Source organism: Sinocyclocheilus rhinocerous, unplaced genomic scaffold, assembly GCF_001515625.1.
Source record: "Sinocyclocheilus rhinocerous isolate Xijiao unplaced genomic scaffold, SAMN03320098_v1.1 scaffold1119, whole genome shotgun sequence".
Classification (NCBI taxonomy): domain Eukaryota; kingdom Metazoa; phylum Chordata; class Actinopteri; order Cypriniformes; family Cyprinidae; genus Sinocyclocheilus; species Sinocyclocheilus rhinocerous.
Genome location: NW_015664308.1, coordinates 80,233 through 97,547, shown reverse-complemented (window position 1 = coordinate 97,547; position 17,315 = coordinate 80,233). Strand labels below are relative to the sequence as shown.

The following is a 17,315-nucleotide window of genomic DNA, read 5'->3' as shown; positions in this document are numbered from 1 at the left end:
TCACCACGGTAAGCAGGGAGGGGGCCAGAGCATATTACAGTGTCTGACATTGTACTTGGAAGTTCACACAACTCCTTAATGTTATTTTTAGTGATCTCTGACTGGCGAAGTCGAACATCACTAGCGCCGGCGTGAAAAACAATTTTACTGTATTTACGTTTAGCATTAGCCAGCACTTTTAAATTTGCCAAGATGTCAGGCGCTCTGGCTCCCGGTAAACATTGGACTATGGTGGCTGGTGTCTCTATTTTCACGTTCCGTACAATAGAATCGCCAATAACTAGAGCACTTTGATCAGGTTTCTCAGTGGGTGCGTCACTGAGTGGGGAGAACCTGTTTAATGTTTTGATCGGAACGGTAGAGCGGTGTTTTGACCCGCGACTACGGCGCCTCACAGTCACCCAGTTGCCCTGCTGCACTGGCTCTGTTCCCGGAACCGAACAATGTATAGGACTCCCTGAGCTAGTCGCATCCAAAGCCGTATCTAGAGCCCTCACATTCTTACTGTCCTCAATTAAAGTTTGGATGCGTGTATCTAATTCTGAAATCTTCTCTGTCAGCCTAACTATTTCCCTGCATTAATCACATGTGAATCCCTCGTTGCCGACAGAGAGAGATAAACTAAAGATGTGGTAAGCGGTGCAAACAGCAATAGCAGGAGAAGAAGCCATTACTCACCGTGATTGAAGAATGATTCTGACTTACCACTGTTGTTTGACGAACTCGTGAAAAAAACGGCGCGAGAGAGAAAAGAAACGGAGCGAGAAAAAAGAAAAAAAAGAAAAGAAAAGAAAACAGCAATAGACGCGAATGGAAACGCGAATGAAAAGCATGCATGCGTGCTGCACTTGCGGTTTTAGAATAAAAGCGAACGATCAAAATTAATCAGATTAGTTTGATAGATAATATCAGAAATATGGTGGGAATTAAGTTATATTTTATCACTTTAAACAACAGAGAGTGATAGTAAGATTCAACAGAAAAGCGAGGCTACACGGAGCTACAATCACAAACCACTCAGCAGCACGGCAAAACCTGCAAAACACGGCAAAAGCACGGAACGGAGCAGACCCCTCTGTCACTACCCGTTTTGGTTTCTCTGCCACGAGGAACGCCGGCTAGTGCTCTGGGAGATTTGAGGGTGACAGTGAGACCTTTTCTGCCGGGCCACGCCCCACGAACCTCTCACCCCTTCCGCAGCGCTTTTCCTGTGCGGCTGCTGAGTGATTCTGCTGGGCTGTCTTATGGCAGTCCCAGCATGTCATTCGGTGTGCCGCCAGGGGATCAGATGTCGATTGCATCATCGTTGGATGGGCTATTGACCTCCGAGGATGAAGATTCGGCGGGGCTGCCCCCCTCGGGTGTTGTCGCCACTGCCGAATCGACCCAGATTTGACGGCCATGCTTGCCAGGGCAGCTGTGAGCATCAGGTTGGAGGTGAATACACCGCCCAGCCCGGAGCGCTCGCGGCTGGATGATTGGTTTCTCACTGTGAAGTGCGGCTCACAACCGCGTTCTGCTCTGGTTTCTTTTCTTCCCGGAGGTGCATGAGGTAGTGACGTAGTCGTGCATGGCCCCTTTTACGGCCAGAAGCCGCTCGTCTCCTTCTTCCGTCCTTACTACCCTTGATGGCGGGGCAGCTAGGGGGTGCGTTGACATTTCCCAGGCGAAGAGAGTGATTGCGGTGCACCTGTGCCCGCAAAGCACCGCCACTTGGGGGAATAGTCTGCGTCTCCCATCCAAAGCCTGTAGGCCCTGCAAGCTCACCAAGCCAAGGCCTTAACAAATGCACAAGGGTAGTACTGACCCAAGGTTGATTCAGGAGCTGCGCACGGTGACTGACTTCGCCCTCTGGGTGACAAAAGTCACGATGCGGTCCCTCGGGAAGGCGATGTCCACTCTGGTGGTCCAGGAGCGCCATCTCTGGCTCAGCCTGGTCGAGATGAGACGTTGACAAAATGCGCTTTCTTGATGCTCCCATCTCTCAGGCTGGTCTGTGTGGCGACACTGTCTGCAGTTCTCGGCAGTACAACAGCAGACTGAGGCCATACAGCACATCATGCCCTGACGTGATCCTCCAGCTGCCCCCGTTCCGTCATGGGCCGTGTCTCAGCCTGCTCGTCGCCGTGGGCGCCCTCCTGCATCCTCCACTCCGGCTCCGCCCTGTGCTGAGACACCGTCGAGCCCCACGCAGGAGATCGGCACCCCCCACATCCAGTCGCTAAGTCCTCCAAGATGACGACGAAGCAGCCCTGACACGGGAAACCCGGAGATGTGGGAGACTGCTCTTCAGGAGGTGGCGAGGACAGCACCGCTCCTTCCCCCGGAGGAGGGCCGGGCAGAGAATCTTTTGTTTCCTTTTCTTTCTGTTCCGGGTAACCACATTGTCCAAGAAAGAGCAGTTTCCTTTTCCTCCAGGTTGCAAGGCTCGTGGGTCAACAGTAAGCGACGCACCACTTCCTCACTCTCACGATGCCCCTTTCGCCAGTGGCCAAGAGATCGCGGTTCAGAGACGCAACGCCTCTCCACGCGTCTCTGGCCAGTCCCTCCGGGGACACGGGGAGTTTTGCTGTGATGACTCAGCACGCGATGCCTTCTGGGCCACCCAGCACAACTCCCCATCGCTGCACCACTGCAGGTACATCGACTGTCCCTTTGGTGCCACTGGTACGGAGTTTGGGAGCGTGGCTTGCACTGCCCAACCCGTCCTGCTGATTCATTCAGACGGTTTGACTCGGCTACGCAATTCAGTTCGCCAGGCGACCTCCCAAGTTTAATGGTGTTCTCGAGACTTCGGTGGCATTCCGAGATGCCTCTGTCTTGCATGAGGACATTGCTGTCCTATCAATGAAGGATGCAATCGAGCTGGTCCCTCCAGCTGAGATGAGGAAGGGGTTTTACATTTACATTACATTTAGTCATTTTGCAGATGCTTTTATCCAAAGCAACTTACAATTGGGGAATACATAAAGCGATTCTTCTTAAAGAGGCAAACAAACACAGGAAGTGCTTGTAGAACCAAGTTTTAGGCATTGTTCAAATAAGTACAAGCTAGAAAGGGAAGGAATAAATACAGCCCTTACTCCATCGTACCCAAGAAAAGCGGTGGCCTTTGACCTATCTTGGATCAGGGATCAACCTGAAGGATGTGCGCTTTCATGTCTTGATCCTTCCTCGTCACAGACCGTTCCTACTGTTTGCGTTCGAGGGTCAGGCATGGCAGTACAAGGTCCTCCCCTTCGGGCTCTCCCTGTCTTCACGAAAGTCGCAGAGGGCACCCTTGCCCCACTATGGGAAGTGGGCATCAGGATCAGGGCATCCTGACGACTGGCTCATCATGGCCCGGTCACGAGAGGGGTTGTGCACCTCAGTCAGTTGGGGCTTCAGGTCAACCAAGAGAAGAGCAAGCTCTCCCCTGTGCAGAGAATCTCTTATCTCAGTTTGGAGTTAGACTCGGTAAGTATGACGGCACGTCTCACCAACGAACGTGCCCAGTCAGTGCTGAACTGCCTGAGTTCCTTCAGAGGCAGGACAGTGGTACCACTGAAACATTTCAGAAGCTCCTGGGGCATATGGCATCCGCAGCCGCAGTCACGCTGTTCGGATTGCTTCATATGGGACCACCTGGACAGGACCTCGACTGCTTTGGCACATTAACTGTCTGCGGACAACACTGCGGCTGTTTCGTATATCAACCAACAGGGTGGTCTACGATCTCGTCGCATGTCTCAACTCGCCCGCCATCTCCTCCTCTACAGTCAGGCGTGACTCAAATCGCTGGGTGCCGTCCACATTCCGGGGGAGCTCAATCATGCGGTCGACGCGCTCTCACAACAGCTCACTTTCCCCGGAGAATGGCGACTCCATCCCCAGACGGTCCAGCTGATCTGGAGTCGATTCGAGGAAGCTCAGGTGGACCTGTTTGCTTCCCATGAGTCCTCTCACTGTCAGTTGTACTATTCCCTGACCCAGCCCCCCCGGGCACGGATGCACTGGCACACAGCTGGCCTCGGGTTCTACGCAAATATGCGTTTCCCCCAGTGAGCCTGCTCGCACAGACACTGTGCAAGGACAGGGAGGATGAAGAACAGGTCCTGTTGGTTGCGCCTTACTGGCCCACCCAGACCTGGTTTTCAGAACTCATGCTCCTCATGGCAGCCCTTCCCTGGTGCATCCCCCTGAGGAAGGACCTTCTTTCTCAGGGGCCCGGCAACATATGGCACCCGCGTCCAGATCTCTGGAACCTCCACGTGTGGCTCCTGGACGGGACTCGGCAGACCTAAGTGATCTGCCACCAGCGGTGGTAGACACTATCACTCAGGCTAGAGTTCCCTCTACGAGGCGAGCCTATGATTTGGAGTGGAGTCTGTTCATGAATTGGCGTTCTTCTCGCTGAGAAGACCCCCGGAGATGTTCGATTAGAGTCGTGCTTTCTTTCCTGCAAGAAAGGTTGGAGCGTAGGCTGTCACCCTCCACCTTGAAAGTGTATGTTGCTGCTATCGCAGCACATCACGATGCAGTGAACGGCCGGTCCCTGGGGAAGCATGACCTAATCGTTAGGTTCCTGAGGGGTGCCAGAAGGTTGAATCCTCCTAGGACACCGTGATACCCTCCTGGGATCTCTCTGTTGTCCTGACTGACCTTCAGATGGGTCCCAGTGAGCCGCTGGATTCAGTTGAGCTGAAGTTCCTGTCTCTTAAGACAGCGCTCCTGATCGCACTCACTTCCATCAAGAGGGTCGGCGACCTCCAAGCATTTTCGGTAAGTGAAGAGTGCCTTGTGTTCGGGCCGGCCTACTCTCTTGTTGTCCTGAGACCCCGGCCTGGATACGTGCCCAAGGTTCCCATCACTCCCTTCCGAGATCAGGTGGTGAACCTGCAAGCACTACCCTCAGAGGAGGCAGATCCAGCCTTGGCGTTGCTGTGTCCCGTTAGAGCGTTACACATATACGTGGACAGCACCCAGAGTTTCAGAAGCTCTGAGCAGCTCCTTGTCTGCTTTGGAGGTCAGCAGAAAGGGAAGGCTGTCTCCAAGCAGAGGTTGGCCCACTGGATAGTGGATGCCATTGCCTTGGCGTACCAATCCTGGGGGTGAGAGCTCACTCCACTCAGAGTGTTGCCCCTTCCTGGGCGTTGGCGCCTCTCTGGCAGACATCTGTCGAGCTGCGGGCTGGGCGACACCTAACACTTTTCGCGAAGTTTTACAACCTCCGTGTAGAGCCAGTTTCTTCCCGTGTGTTGGGTAACAGGTAATTGGCGGGAAGAACTGGCTCGGTGTCACGCTTGCTGCGCCATTCCCCCTCACACGGGGATGCGAGTGCCTTTTTTCCTCCCAGTAAGTTCCCCGGTTGGCGAACCCTGGTCGAGCATCCTCCAGCACACCCGGCAGTCAGACTTGGTGGAGCAGTCTGACGCCAGGCCCAGTACTGGTTTTAGCATGCTCGGAGTCCTGGTCAGCCCCTGTACTGGGCTAGGTGTCCATATGGCTTGATTCCCTACGGGTAATCCCATATGTGTATTCTTCCATGGTGAGGTTTCCCTCTCGGTAAACCTGTGTCTTCCCTTGACAAACCCGCTCTGTCAGTCTCTTCTGGCAGTTGTTCCATCCCTACTCTAAGGTAGGACCTGCCTCAGAGAACCATTCAATATGTAGTACTGCACCCTGGGTCAGTCCATATCAGTATCTCCACATGTCACCTCCCTGCGGGTAGGATGTGGTCTCCGTAAGATTTGAAGCAATCTTTCACTAAAGTTTGAAATCCCTTCCAAAAAATCTTTTTGTGGACGGAACAACAGCATGGCCTTCTCCAGCAGCGATGTACTCACCGTTGGTCCCCTTCAGTACCAAGGTCAGTGAATTTGCGCTGGCCAGCACACCCGGCAGTCAGACTTGGTGGAGCAGTCTGACGCCAGGCCCAGTACTGGTTTTAGCATGCTCGGAGTCCTGGTCAGCCCCTGTACTGGGCTAGGTGTCCATATGGCTTGATTCCCTACGGGTAATCCCATATGTGTATTCTTCCATGGTAAGGTTTCCCTCTCGGTAAACCTGTGTCTTCCCTTGACAAACCCGCTCTGTCAGTCTCTTCTGGCAGTTGTTCCATCCCTACTCTAAGGTAGGACCTGCCTCAGAGAACCATTCAATATGTAGTACTGCACCCTGGGTCAGTCCATATCAGTATCTCCACATGTCACCTCCCTGCGGGTAGGATGTGGTCTCCGTAAGATTTGAAGCAATCTTTCACTAAAGTTTGAAATCCCTTCCAAAAAATCTTTTTGTGGACGGAACAACAGCATGGCCTTCTCCAGCAGCGATGTACTCACCGTTGGTCCCCTTCAGTACCAAGGTCAGTGAATTTGCGCTGGGAGTGGCTCAGCATGCAAAATCCACTAGCAAATTCTCATTGGCGTTTTCTCTTAAACTCAGAGATGATTAGGCTCCCAAGTAAGACCCCATATGTCGTCACGACATAACGTCTCCATTCCCTCCATCAGGGAACAAGGGTTACATACGTAAACGAGACTTTTTCTTACTACATTAATTCTATAAAAAGTTTTTAAAAGGCATAAAATATGTGCTATCTAAATTTCATAAGAACTTGACAAGTCACATTAGGATAAAGTGTTTAAGAAATATGAAAAAAAAATAGTTGATTATTTTCTAATTGACATTTTGATGGTTAGACTGGGGGACGTGGCACTCAATTGAGAAGAACATATAAACCACTTTATTTAAAAATATGTAAAGTTATTTAAATTATTCATGTTGCCTCTTCATTGTGAAATTTTTTTTTTTTTGGTCAATATGTGTCAGTTATTTAAATATATTTAAATATGCATGGGGGACAGCATTTTGCAGCTTTTGTAGAATGACCCATATAAAAATTTGTGATTCATTCATTGAATAGTCAAATCTGTGAAGTGTCTATTTGTAGATCTAGTGGTGATGTGTACATCCACATAACTGCAGCATAAGCCGGTCAATCTTCCATCCGTTTCAAGCCACAAGTATTTAGATCAAAATATACATACATGTAATACAAAGATATGTATTAAGTCAAGTCAAGTCAAGTTTATTTGTACAGCGCTTTTCACAATACAAATCATTGCAAAGCAACTTTACAGCAAATTAAATTTCTACAATATTTAGTGGTAGCTTATCAGTGGTGACTGTCAGTTAATGTACATATGGCAGAAATGTACGGAAAAATGAATTTAAGACGTAATAAAACAGATGATGAACACCATTAACAGCAATTATTATATGATGCAATCAAACTTATAGCAAAATGTGGTAGTTCTGTATGTTGTTTCAGGGTTGGCATCATCTGAGGTCCTCTGAGGGGTTGGCATCATCTCTTCTCAGGTGTTCTGGATCCAGCTCTGATTGTTTTTGTTGTAGAATACGATCGGGGATATATTCACACGTTATAGAAACGAAAATGATGGTGTATAAAATTGATTTTAAGATAAAAAATTAGACAAATAATTAACTTGACGGAGCTCAAACTCAAAACACACGGCAGCAACAAACAGGAAGTGACGTCTGCTGCATATGCATATGTATTACTGTGAAGCTACTTTAAAATGATCTGTATTGGGGATGTACAGGGGGATAAAAATTAAAGAATGAGAGCACAGTTTGATGAGTTTGATGTTTATACACTGTTAACCTGTTTTATTTTATATGCATTATGAGATTTTGAGTTTGATGTTAAAAATTAAAATTTTCACCATAACTACTGTATTTTACCTGGCAAATGGTTGTAGAGAGAAACGGGTTAACAATATGAATTCACCTTTATTTTCAATAGAACATCTATCTTTATAAAATGAAACAAGATAATGTAACGATTTTTATAGTTAACGAATAATGCACAACACACCAAACAAGCAAATCATGTGTTAGAGTTCTGTGAACTACCCCCAAAATAACATCCAAGCTGAACCAGGCCTCTGGTTACTATGGTAACAAACACACAACATCAAGATAAGACTGGTTTACAACTTAAAGCAGGGGTTCCCAAAGTAGGGGAGCAAGATGCAAGATGATTTCCAGAAATAATTGAATTAATAATATTTTTTTAAAGGATTAGAAATAGCATATTTTAACCATAAATAAAAAAATATAAGTTAATAGTTATAGTTTTGTACTCCAGCATGTTGCCCACCCAACTAATTAGGTAAGATTAATGTTGAAATGAAAGTAATGAGTAAATAACTGTAAAATAATATTATTGTTGTTAGACTGTTGTGTTCCTTTGCGTTGTCATTATGCTATAAGTGCATGTGTGCCGTAGTGCAAAACGTTTGTATACTTTAACCACCTCAGAGGAAAGTGGGGGTCCTGAGGTACTGGCACTGTTATTTTGGGGGTCGTGGACTGAAAAGTTTGGGAACCCCTGACTTAAAGGAATGTAGAGTTTCACTCTAAATTGAAACAGACAAATGCACCCTTTTTCTATACAGTCCATTCTAATTCTATACGCTCAATATAACCACTTATCTGCAATCATGTATTCAATTTCCCTCTGTAATCATATGTTTTTTCATAGTGTTTTGCCCATGTATTAATCAAAATTCTTTGAATTAATATTTTAATGTTACTTACATAATCAAGGTCACAGTTATACCATTTTTGGTATCTATCAGTTTCTTTTTTTTCAGTGCATTAATGATATTTTACATTATGTATTGATACCTATCAACATAATAATTTTAGTAATTTCTTCATCAACATCCAAGCAAACTACAAATGCAAAACACCATGCTTGAAGTCAAAGGATCATAAACTTCTCTCTAAAAGTACATTTTCTTACACATTGATCACTGACCACAAGATCAAGGGGATTTGGCAGTTCTAGGATTCAGGAATTCCAGGAGAAGGTCTTTGTCATACCCTAAGCTTGTGCCAGGCTGTGGCCCAGTCTTTACATTCATCAAAGATCCTCTCCCTCAAACTGGTTCTTTCTTATCAAAATCTTGATTAAGATCAACTAGAGCCTTAAATTGCAGTAGGACTCTCTTTCAAAAAGGCGAGATGCACAATTTGATGCGAGATGCGAGATGCAAAAAAACTTATTAATTGCTACATTAAGTACCATTTACGCCTTTTCACAAAGGTGTGCTTGAACTAAGAAACTGATGTTTCCTTCAGGCTGTAGATCTGCTAAATATTAAATTTTGCTATGACTTCATGCTTTAATTCTTTACTCTGTAAACTTTAACACATTTCCTATGCCAAATGTAGTGAATAGTGAAGTGACTGCCAAGTATGGTAGCCCATTAACATTTCTTAGAACTGATAGATGATTAACACTGAGACATTGCGTGAATACTTACAGCTGAACTAAATATTTATAATTAATTATAACTAGTTTTTATACAATGTATTTTTTTATTTATGTAATTATCTTTGAGCTAACTTGCTGCAATATTCCAACTTTTGTCAATAAATGAAAATATGTATGTGTAATTGTTCTATTTTGTATTATTCTGTTCAGATTAGCAGGCTGTAAACTCACTGGTGAGTGCTGTGAATTTGTGGCATCAGCTCTACAATTATCAAACTCCCATCTGATAGAGCTGGACATGAATAGCAATGACCTGTGGGATTCAGGAGTGACGCGGCTCTATGGTGGACTAAAGAGCCCAAACTGTCAACTGGAGAAACTGAGGTTTGAGAATCAGATGCGTTTATGTTTGTTGATTTAATATGGTATGATTAAACACATATTGAAGATCTTATCGCCATGGGGGGGGGGGGGTTCAAATAAGAGGTTGAAATTAGTTCTAATCAAGTATTCCTGTTGATTTTTGTTTTTAATTTTTATTGAATTTTGATATTTGAATTCGATTATGGGTCGCAATATGCTTTCTCCATCATATTAAACCGGTAGGTCTTAAACTGCTAAGGCATTGCTGCCTGATGCACCTCCTCCGGTGCCTACGAAGCTGCAAGGTCATCAGCCGGGTATCACCACTCATCTACATTTCGCCCCTTTAAACCCAGAATGCCTCCTTGTGGTGGGCTAGTGACAGGGATGTCTCCCTGTCACCCCTTGCAGCATGACTACATGCTAGGTGGTGCCCCAACACGTCCTTTCTCCTTATACGGAGCCAAAAGCTACTCTTCTCAGGCTTCTTCTTCAAAGGCTTGCTCCTGACACTCTCAGATCTCTCATGAGGTGGACAGCTGATGTCCCCATGAAGCCGCGGCATTCCACATCAACCGGGTAAATGGTGGTTCTCCATCCCACCTCCCTGCAACCCATGGAATGGTTAACTCAACAAGGCGTACAGTTTTGGAGCTGCTGGACCACATCACTATGTCTGGATGCAGGCTTGTGCTGGTGATCTCAGTGGGGAACTGGAGCTTCCTGCCCAGGTCATCTATCATGCTGCAGTCCTCGGTCAAGATGGTTGGTCTCCGTGGTACTCTCGGAGTGGTGGTTTTGCCACCTACCCCTTCTTGAACAAACTGGATGTGACGGTCCACTAGTGTGGAATGCCCTCTGCTCGCTTCCTGCCTCTGTCTCTCCAGGATCTCTGCCAGCCTTCTAAGGACCTGGCCATGCTGCCACCTGTAGCGAGAGTACTGTCTTGCAGCCAGCCAGGATGTGATGGAGGCTTGCACTCGGGGTGTTGCAAAGAGCAGCATTTCTCCTGGCTAAGCCACAGGCGCAGGTTCCGCGGACAGGGGAGAGTGTCATACGTCGCCTTAATCAAAAAACTGAGCCTTGCCTGCAGGATCTTCCATAGGTCTGCCAAGCTGATGTTTCTAGCAACTATGCTCTCCCACGCCATCCAGTTCCCCTGGCATCCCTGCGATACAGCCTTGACCTTTTGACGCTCTTTCTCCATGTTCGTCACCTCGGCAACAACCAGCTCCTTCCTCTCTTTCCTGCTGGCCTCGGACCAGAACTTTGGGATTTCTCCATGCCCAAAACCTGCCCTAACTGCTTGGACTCTGCCGGTGATCTCTTTTGGCTGTAGTCTGCTTCTCGCCTTGCTCCTTTTTTTACTACTGTTAAAGGGATATTTCACCCAAAAATGAAAATTGTCATTTATTCAATTTTTTTCCGAATTATATCCTTGATTCAAATTTCTCATAAGCATAATTGATTTGGTCTAAAGAGAGAAGAATTAATTACTATTTTTGTTTGAAGACTACATATAAAATAGCTACCAAAATAAATGTTAGTAACTGCAGTTTGACTAAAAGTAATGACTAAAAGTGTAAAAAAAAAAATGCAATGACTGTTCGTCGACTTAAAGTTCAAGTTCAAGTTTATTTCTAAAGCACATTTAAAAACAGCTAAAAGCCGACCAAAGTGCTGTACACTCTGTACAAATACAATAAGTAAAATATTAATAGCATAATGTCAAATACACATAACATGACTATAACGAAATCAATTAATAAACGCCAAAGTAAAAAGATTAGTTTTTAGACAAGATTTAAACAGGTAGAGTGGAGGCCATTCTGATATGAGATGGTAAGTTGTTCCAGAGAGTAGGACCAGCCACTTCAAACGCTCTATTTCCTCTCGTCTTTAGTTTAAACTAAACTAAAACCATGAAAGACTCAAATGACTAAAATGTGACTAAGACTATTAAGCATTTTCATCTCAAGATAAAGACTAAGACTAAATAAAAAATGCCTGTCAAAATTAACACTGCCGTGTGATCGGTCAGGCCAATTATTCACCCCACCTCTCGGAGGGCCTACGGGTTGACTTCTACTTGTCTTTGTGGTGAGTTTCGGGTGTCTCTCACGGAGACTAGTGGGTTGGGTCACCATCCCCTCATCGCCGGTGCGGTCTTTCCCACCACCACCCAGTCTTCCCTGCATTCCAACTGCTTTGTTCACAGTAATAACTGGGTTACCAGAAATAGCAAATATTACAGAGCTAGGTCTTAAACAGGTTTGACTGTAATCATAACGCAAAAACACTTCAGCTTCACTTCAAAAAAAACAAAAAAAAAACTAAATGTTCTCAATAACTATGGAATACACGGCCCTCTATACATTTATATATAGAGCTATACAGGAATGTAGTTACTACACTATAATTTTTTTTATAGTGCACTCTAGGGCTGGGACAATAAATTGATGCATCGCAAATTCGTGAAATGATTCTGCATCGATTCTGAAGTAATAACTGGGTTACCAGAAATAGCAAATATTACAGAGCTAGGTCTTAAACAGGTTTGACTGTAATCATAACGCAAAAACACTTCAGCTTCACTTCAAAAAAAACAAAAAAAAAACTAAATGTTCTCAATAACTATGGAATACACGGCCCTCTATACATTTATATATAGAGCTATACAGGAATGTAGTTACTACACTATAATTTTTTTTATAGTGCACTCTAGGCTGGGACAATAAATTGATGCATCGCAAATTCGTGAAATGATTCTGCATCGATTCTGAGATTTTCCGAAGGCATCGCGATTCTCTTTTGAATCGATTCTGAGCTTAGTTTTTAACAGCAGATGGCACTGCATGCTTTAGAAACAGCCGTATTCTGCTTGCTTCCAGTTCCTTACACACGCACCACTTAAATAATCTAAAATAATCATTCATAAAGTTCAAAAAAGTTGGAGTGAATTACAAGGATGTTCACAGTGGGCTGTGTTTACATTAATCTCGCATCATAAAAGTATAAAAGCTGATGTGCAAGTACATTTAAACACTTACATTACTCAGCCGAACGCACAAGCACTCTTCTTTGTGAGCATTTGAGTGTGCAGTTAAAAACTAGCCTAGAGCACCATCTGCTGTTAAAAACTAAGTTCAGAATCGATTCCATAGAGAATCGAGATGCATTCCGAAAATCTCAGAATCGATCCACGAAACACAATGCATCGATTTATTGTCCCCCGCCTTAGTGCACTCCATTTTTAACTGGAATACTGCATTAAATGGGAAATCATATATAATAGTAAAAATGTGACTTGTTAGTATACAGTTAAAATAAGACAATCTGTAAGGTCTATATAGTTCTCAACCTCAGATGAAGCTGTGAGATCATTTAAACAATAAATGGCGGTGTTAACTTGTTTTATCTAATTCAGATTGGCAGGCTGTAAACTCACTGGTCAGTGCTGTGAGTTTGTGGCATCAGCTCTACAATCATCAAACTCCCGTCTGATAGAGCTGGACATGAGTAACAATGACCTGTGCGATTCAGGATTGAAGCTGCTCTCTGATGGACTGAAGAGCCCAAACTGTCAGCTGCAGATACTGAGGTTTGAGAATCAGATGTGATTTTATGTTAATTTGATACTAAATCAAACAGATTACTGAGTGTAATTGATCTTTTTTATGAGCTTTGAAATTAAAGCCAAAATGAGCTAATTGTTTAATATGAGCAACATCTCCTAATATTACTGCATCAATTACAAATGTATTAAACCTCACATGGCAAGACCAAAAATAAATAGGAATAGGATTTTTTTTTTTCATAAAAAAAGTCCCTCACATCAGGGTTGGTGCTACAGAGAGAGGTTAAACATTAGTATATTTCTCCGTATGTTCTGATTAAAATGTAAATAAACATATTATATATCTATAAATGGAACCGAATTATTAGTGTAGTGGTAACATTATTTTAATGGGGTATATGTTGAACATCACATGACCAAACTGGAGCCCTGGTGTCATTGCATCTGCTTGCAGAAATGTAACAGTTATCCACTTAACCTAGCTAGTTGTTATTGTTATTTGCATTATAATTTGTATTTTGTTTACTTTTTTATTTTAATATCTTGATTTGTATTAAAAATTGTCTTTGTGAGCTATAAAGTACCAGAAGTGGGAAAATCCTAACAGTGATCTATGTTGTGTATCTCATTGCGTAATACCAAGGAAGTTCAATTCCAGCATAAGTTTCCACCGCTTCCCAAAAGGTGAAATGTTAAGAAAAATGTGGATTCGTAATGCGAGACATGAGAATTTGGTAATTAAGAGAAACATGGCAGTCTGCAGTAGACATTTCATTTCCACAGATGTCACTCAAATTGGGTGACAACACTTAAAAGAGGGAGCTGTGCCTGTTTGCCTGGAAAGACTGCTCTCTACCAGCAGCCAAACCAAGTCAAATTATTGCTTCAATGTAAGCTCTTACAGCCTCTTTTGTAGTTCTTCCATCACCTGCCTCTATTTTCTCACATGCTAAATCGAAAGTTATGGTTCTGGTTTGGAACTGAAGCAGAACTTTAACATCCATCTTTTCCTCTTCAGTTACTTCCTCCTCTGGCTGTTGTGTTCTCTCCCAGATGGTTGGTCTGGTTGCCGGTAGATAGATGTCATTTCATCATTTGAGAAGCGGAGGAAACTTATGCTGGAATTGAGACTCCTTGGCATTGCGCATTAAGGTCTACAGCGTTCTGGATTAATTGTAAAGGTTTGATAGAACTGTGCGGTTCCTGAGATGCCATTTGCCAATAGGGTTGACAGGAGAATCTGGTGGCTAACCGTATCAAAACAAAATGCAAATAATAATATGGATAACAATCACAATAGTATAAAAACTTGCTAGGTAAAGCCTGGCTCACACTACAGGATTTTTAACCCGATTTAGCCCCGATTTCCCCCTCCCGAGAATCGGATCATCAATCACAACTCCAAGGTTTCTATCTGTTTTTGAAGGAGTTATGGTTGATGAGCCTAACTGGATGGTGAAATTTTGATAAAGTGATGGGTTTAGGTGGGATGGGTCTTAGCTAGGTTGAGTTGAAGGTGATGGTCCGTCATCTAACAAGAAATGTCTGTTAGACATGCTGAGATGCGAGCAGCTATCGTCGGATCATCAGGATGGAATGAGAGGTAGAGTTGAGTGTCATCAGCATAGCAGTGATATGAAAAGCCATGTGTCTGAATGAAAGAACCTAGTGATGCCATGTAGACAGAGAAGAGAAGTGGTCCAAGTACTGAGCCCTGAGGCACCCCAGTAGCTAGATTTTGCGAATTGGACATCTCACCTCTCTAAGATACCTTGAAGGATCTATCTGAATGGTAAGATTCAAACCACTGGCGTGCGGTTCCTGAGATGCCCTTTGCCAATAGGGTTGACAGGAGAATCTGGTGGCTAACCGTATCAAAACAAAATGCAAATAATAATATGGATAACAATCACAATAGTATAAAAACTTGCTAGGTAAAGCCTGGCTCACACTACAGGATTTTTAACCCGATTTAGCCCCGATTTCCCCCTCCCGAGAATCGGAGCAAAAATCTTGTCAAGCCCCTCGATCGCTCCCGATGTTCGGCGCGGATTTTCTGGTAATGTGAGGCATTCACCGATTGAATGATAGAGTGCAGTACTTGTTGAGGCAGAATAGTCAGCCCCTGGAGGACATGTGCCCTACCTCTGATAGGACCTCTCAGTTGCTGGAGGAGATAGATGTGGAGGAGCAAGTGGAAAAGGATGAGGGTTTCATTGATTTCTTTGGAGAGGAAGCTCCCAGGCTCCACCGCTGCTCAGTGTCCAGACTCCTTCAGCTCCACCGCTGCTCAGTGTGACTGTCTGTATAATGTGTCGAAAACGTATCACAACCGTAAGGAGAAAGAGAAGCGCTGGAGTGAAATCGCCTCAGTTTTGAATGTACCGGGTGAGTGTAGAAAGCAGCTAGCACACTAGCTAACATTTGTAAACATCACTGAAATATCAATGACATCTGCAGCGTGAGATCACTTGAGGCGCTCCCTCTGGCATGATAATCTTAATAATATCTTGTAGTGTGTGATGCGCCACGATGTTCAAATCTTGTAGTGTGTGCATGTTTAAGATTTGAGGGAAGATAATCTGCAAAGATTCTCCTTATGTGTGTGCTGCAACCAGATTTCATAATCGGTTAGGATTTTAAAACTCCTGTAGTGTGAGCCCGGCTTTAGCGGACAACTGTTACATTCTGGCAAGCGGATGTGATGACACCAGGATTCTGGTTTGGTCATGTGACGTTTGTCATATACCCCATTAGAGTGCAGAACCTGTGGTTATATCACAATGCAACATATGATTTATTCATGACCAAGTGAAAACAAGAGCCTAAGAGGATATGATGGAGAGTTATTAGATGCTTGTCAGGTAAAAGCTACATAAGCTACAGAATATGCTAAATAGCATGAGAAATGAGATCATGACATCCTGATTTTATTTAATCTGTCAACAGTTATAAAAATTTATATTGTGACTGGTTAGTATACAGTTAAAATAATACAATCTTTAAGGTCTATCATGTTATTGTTCTCAAACTCAGATGAAGCTGTGAGATCATTTAAACTATAAACGTATGTGTAAACTTATTTTTATGTTATTCAGAGTGGCATGCTGTAATCTGACTGGTGAGTGCTGTGAGTTTGTGGCATCAGCTCTACAATCATCAAACGCCTGTCTGATAGAGCTGGACATGAGTAACAATGACCTGTGGGATTCAGGAGTGAAGCTGCTCTGTGACGGAATGAAGAGCCCAAACTGTCAGCTGAACAAACTGAGGTTTGAGAATCAGATGTTTTTATATGTTAATTTGATACACATAAGGTATGATTACCCAAATCAAACAGATTACTCAATTTCATTTATCTTTTTTATGAGCTTTAACATTAAAACCCAAATGAGCTGATTGTCTAATCTGAGCAATATCTTCTAATTTAACTGCATCAATTACAAATGCATTAAACCTCACATGGCAAGGCCAAAAAATAAACAGTAATACAAAATAAAAACAATCCTGCACATCAGGGTTTGTGCTATGTAGGGGTGGGCGGATCGATCCTAATATCGATAGTATCGATACCGACATTGGTATCAGATCGATACTAGCCTGATAAGATCGATACTTTAAGTAAATTTTCTCACCTATACACTTAAAGGGTTAGTTCACCCAAAAATAAAAATTATCCTGTTTTACTCACCCTCAAAGCATCCTAGGTGTATGTGACTTTCTTCTTTCAGACGAATCCAATCGGAGTTATATTAAAAATTGTCCTGGCCCCTCCAAGCCTTTCAATGGGAGTAAGCGGGTTTTTGCTCTCAACAGTTCAGAAGACGTGAAATAAAGTGTGCGCCTCCGTAATAAAACGTGCCTCGCACGGCTCCGGGGAATGAATAAAGGCCTCCTGTAGCGAATCCATACGTTTTCGTAAGAAAAATATCCATATTACAAACGTAATAAACACTTTATTCTCACTTCAGCCATCTCTCATACGTGGAAGGCATTCCGATGGATGACGTAGAACGTTGGCGTTGCGTGATTAGTGACGAATGCAGAGAGAGAACAAAACAAAATGCCGGTCACGAATTAGAAGTA

At 43.9% G+C, this 17,315-nt stretch overlaps 1 protein-coding gene across 1 annotated transcript in view; it reads left to right on the top strand.

Moving 5' to 3' along the window:
- Positions 1–17,315, top strand: part of LOC107730047 (NACHT, LRR and PYD domains-containing protein 12-like) — a 48,763-nt gene that overhangs the window by 19,985 nt on the left and 11,463 nt on the right. The window contains 2 exon segments of the mRNA XM_016540780.1: positions 13,080–13,253; positions 16,328–16,501. Of these exon segments, the coding sequence (XP_016396266.1) occupies positions 13,080–13,253; positions 16,328–16,501 (348 nt within the window).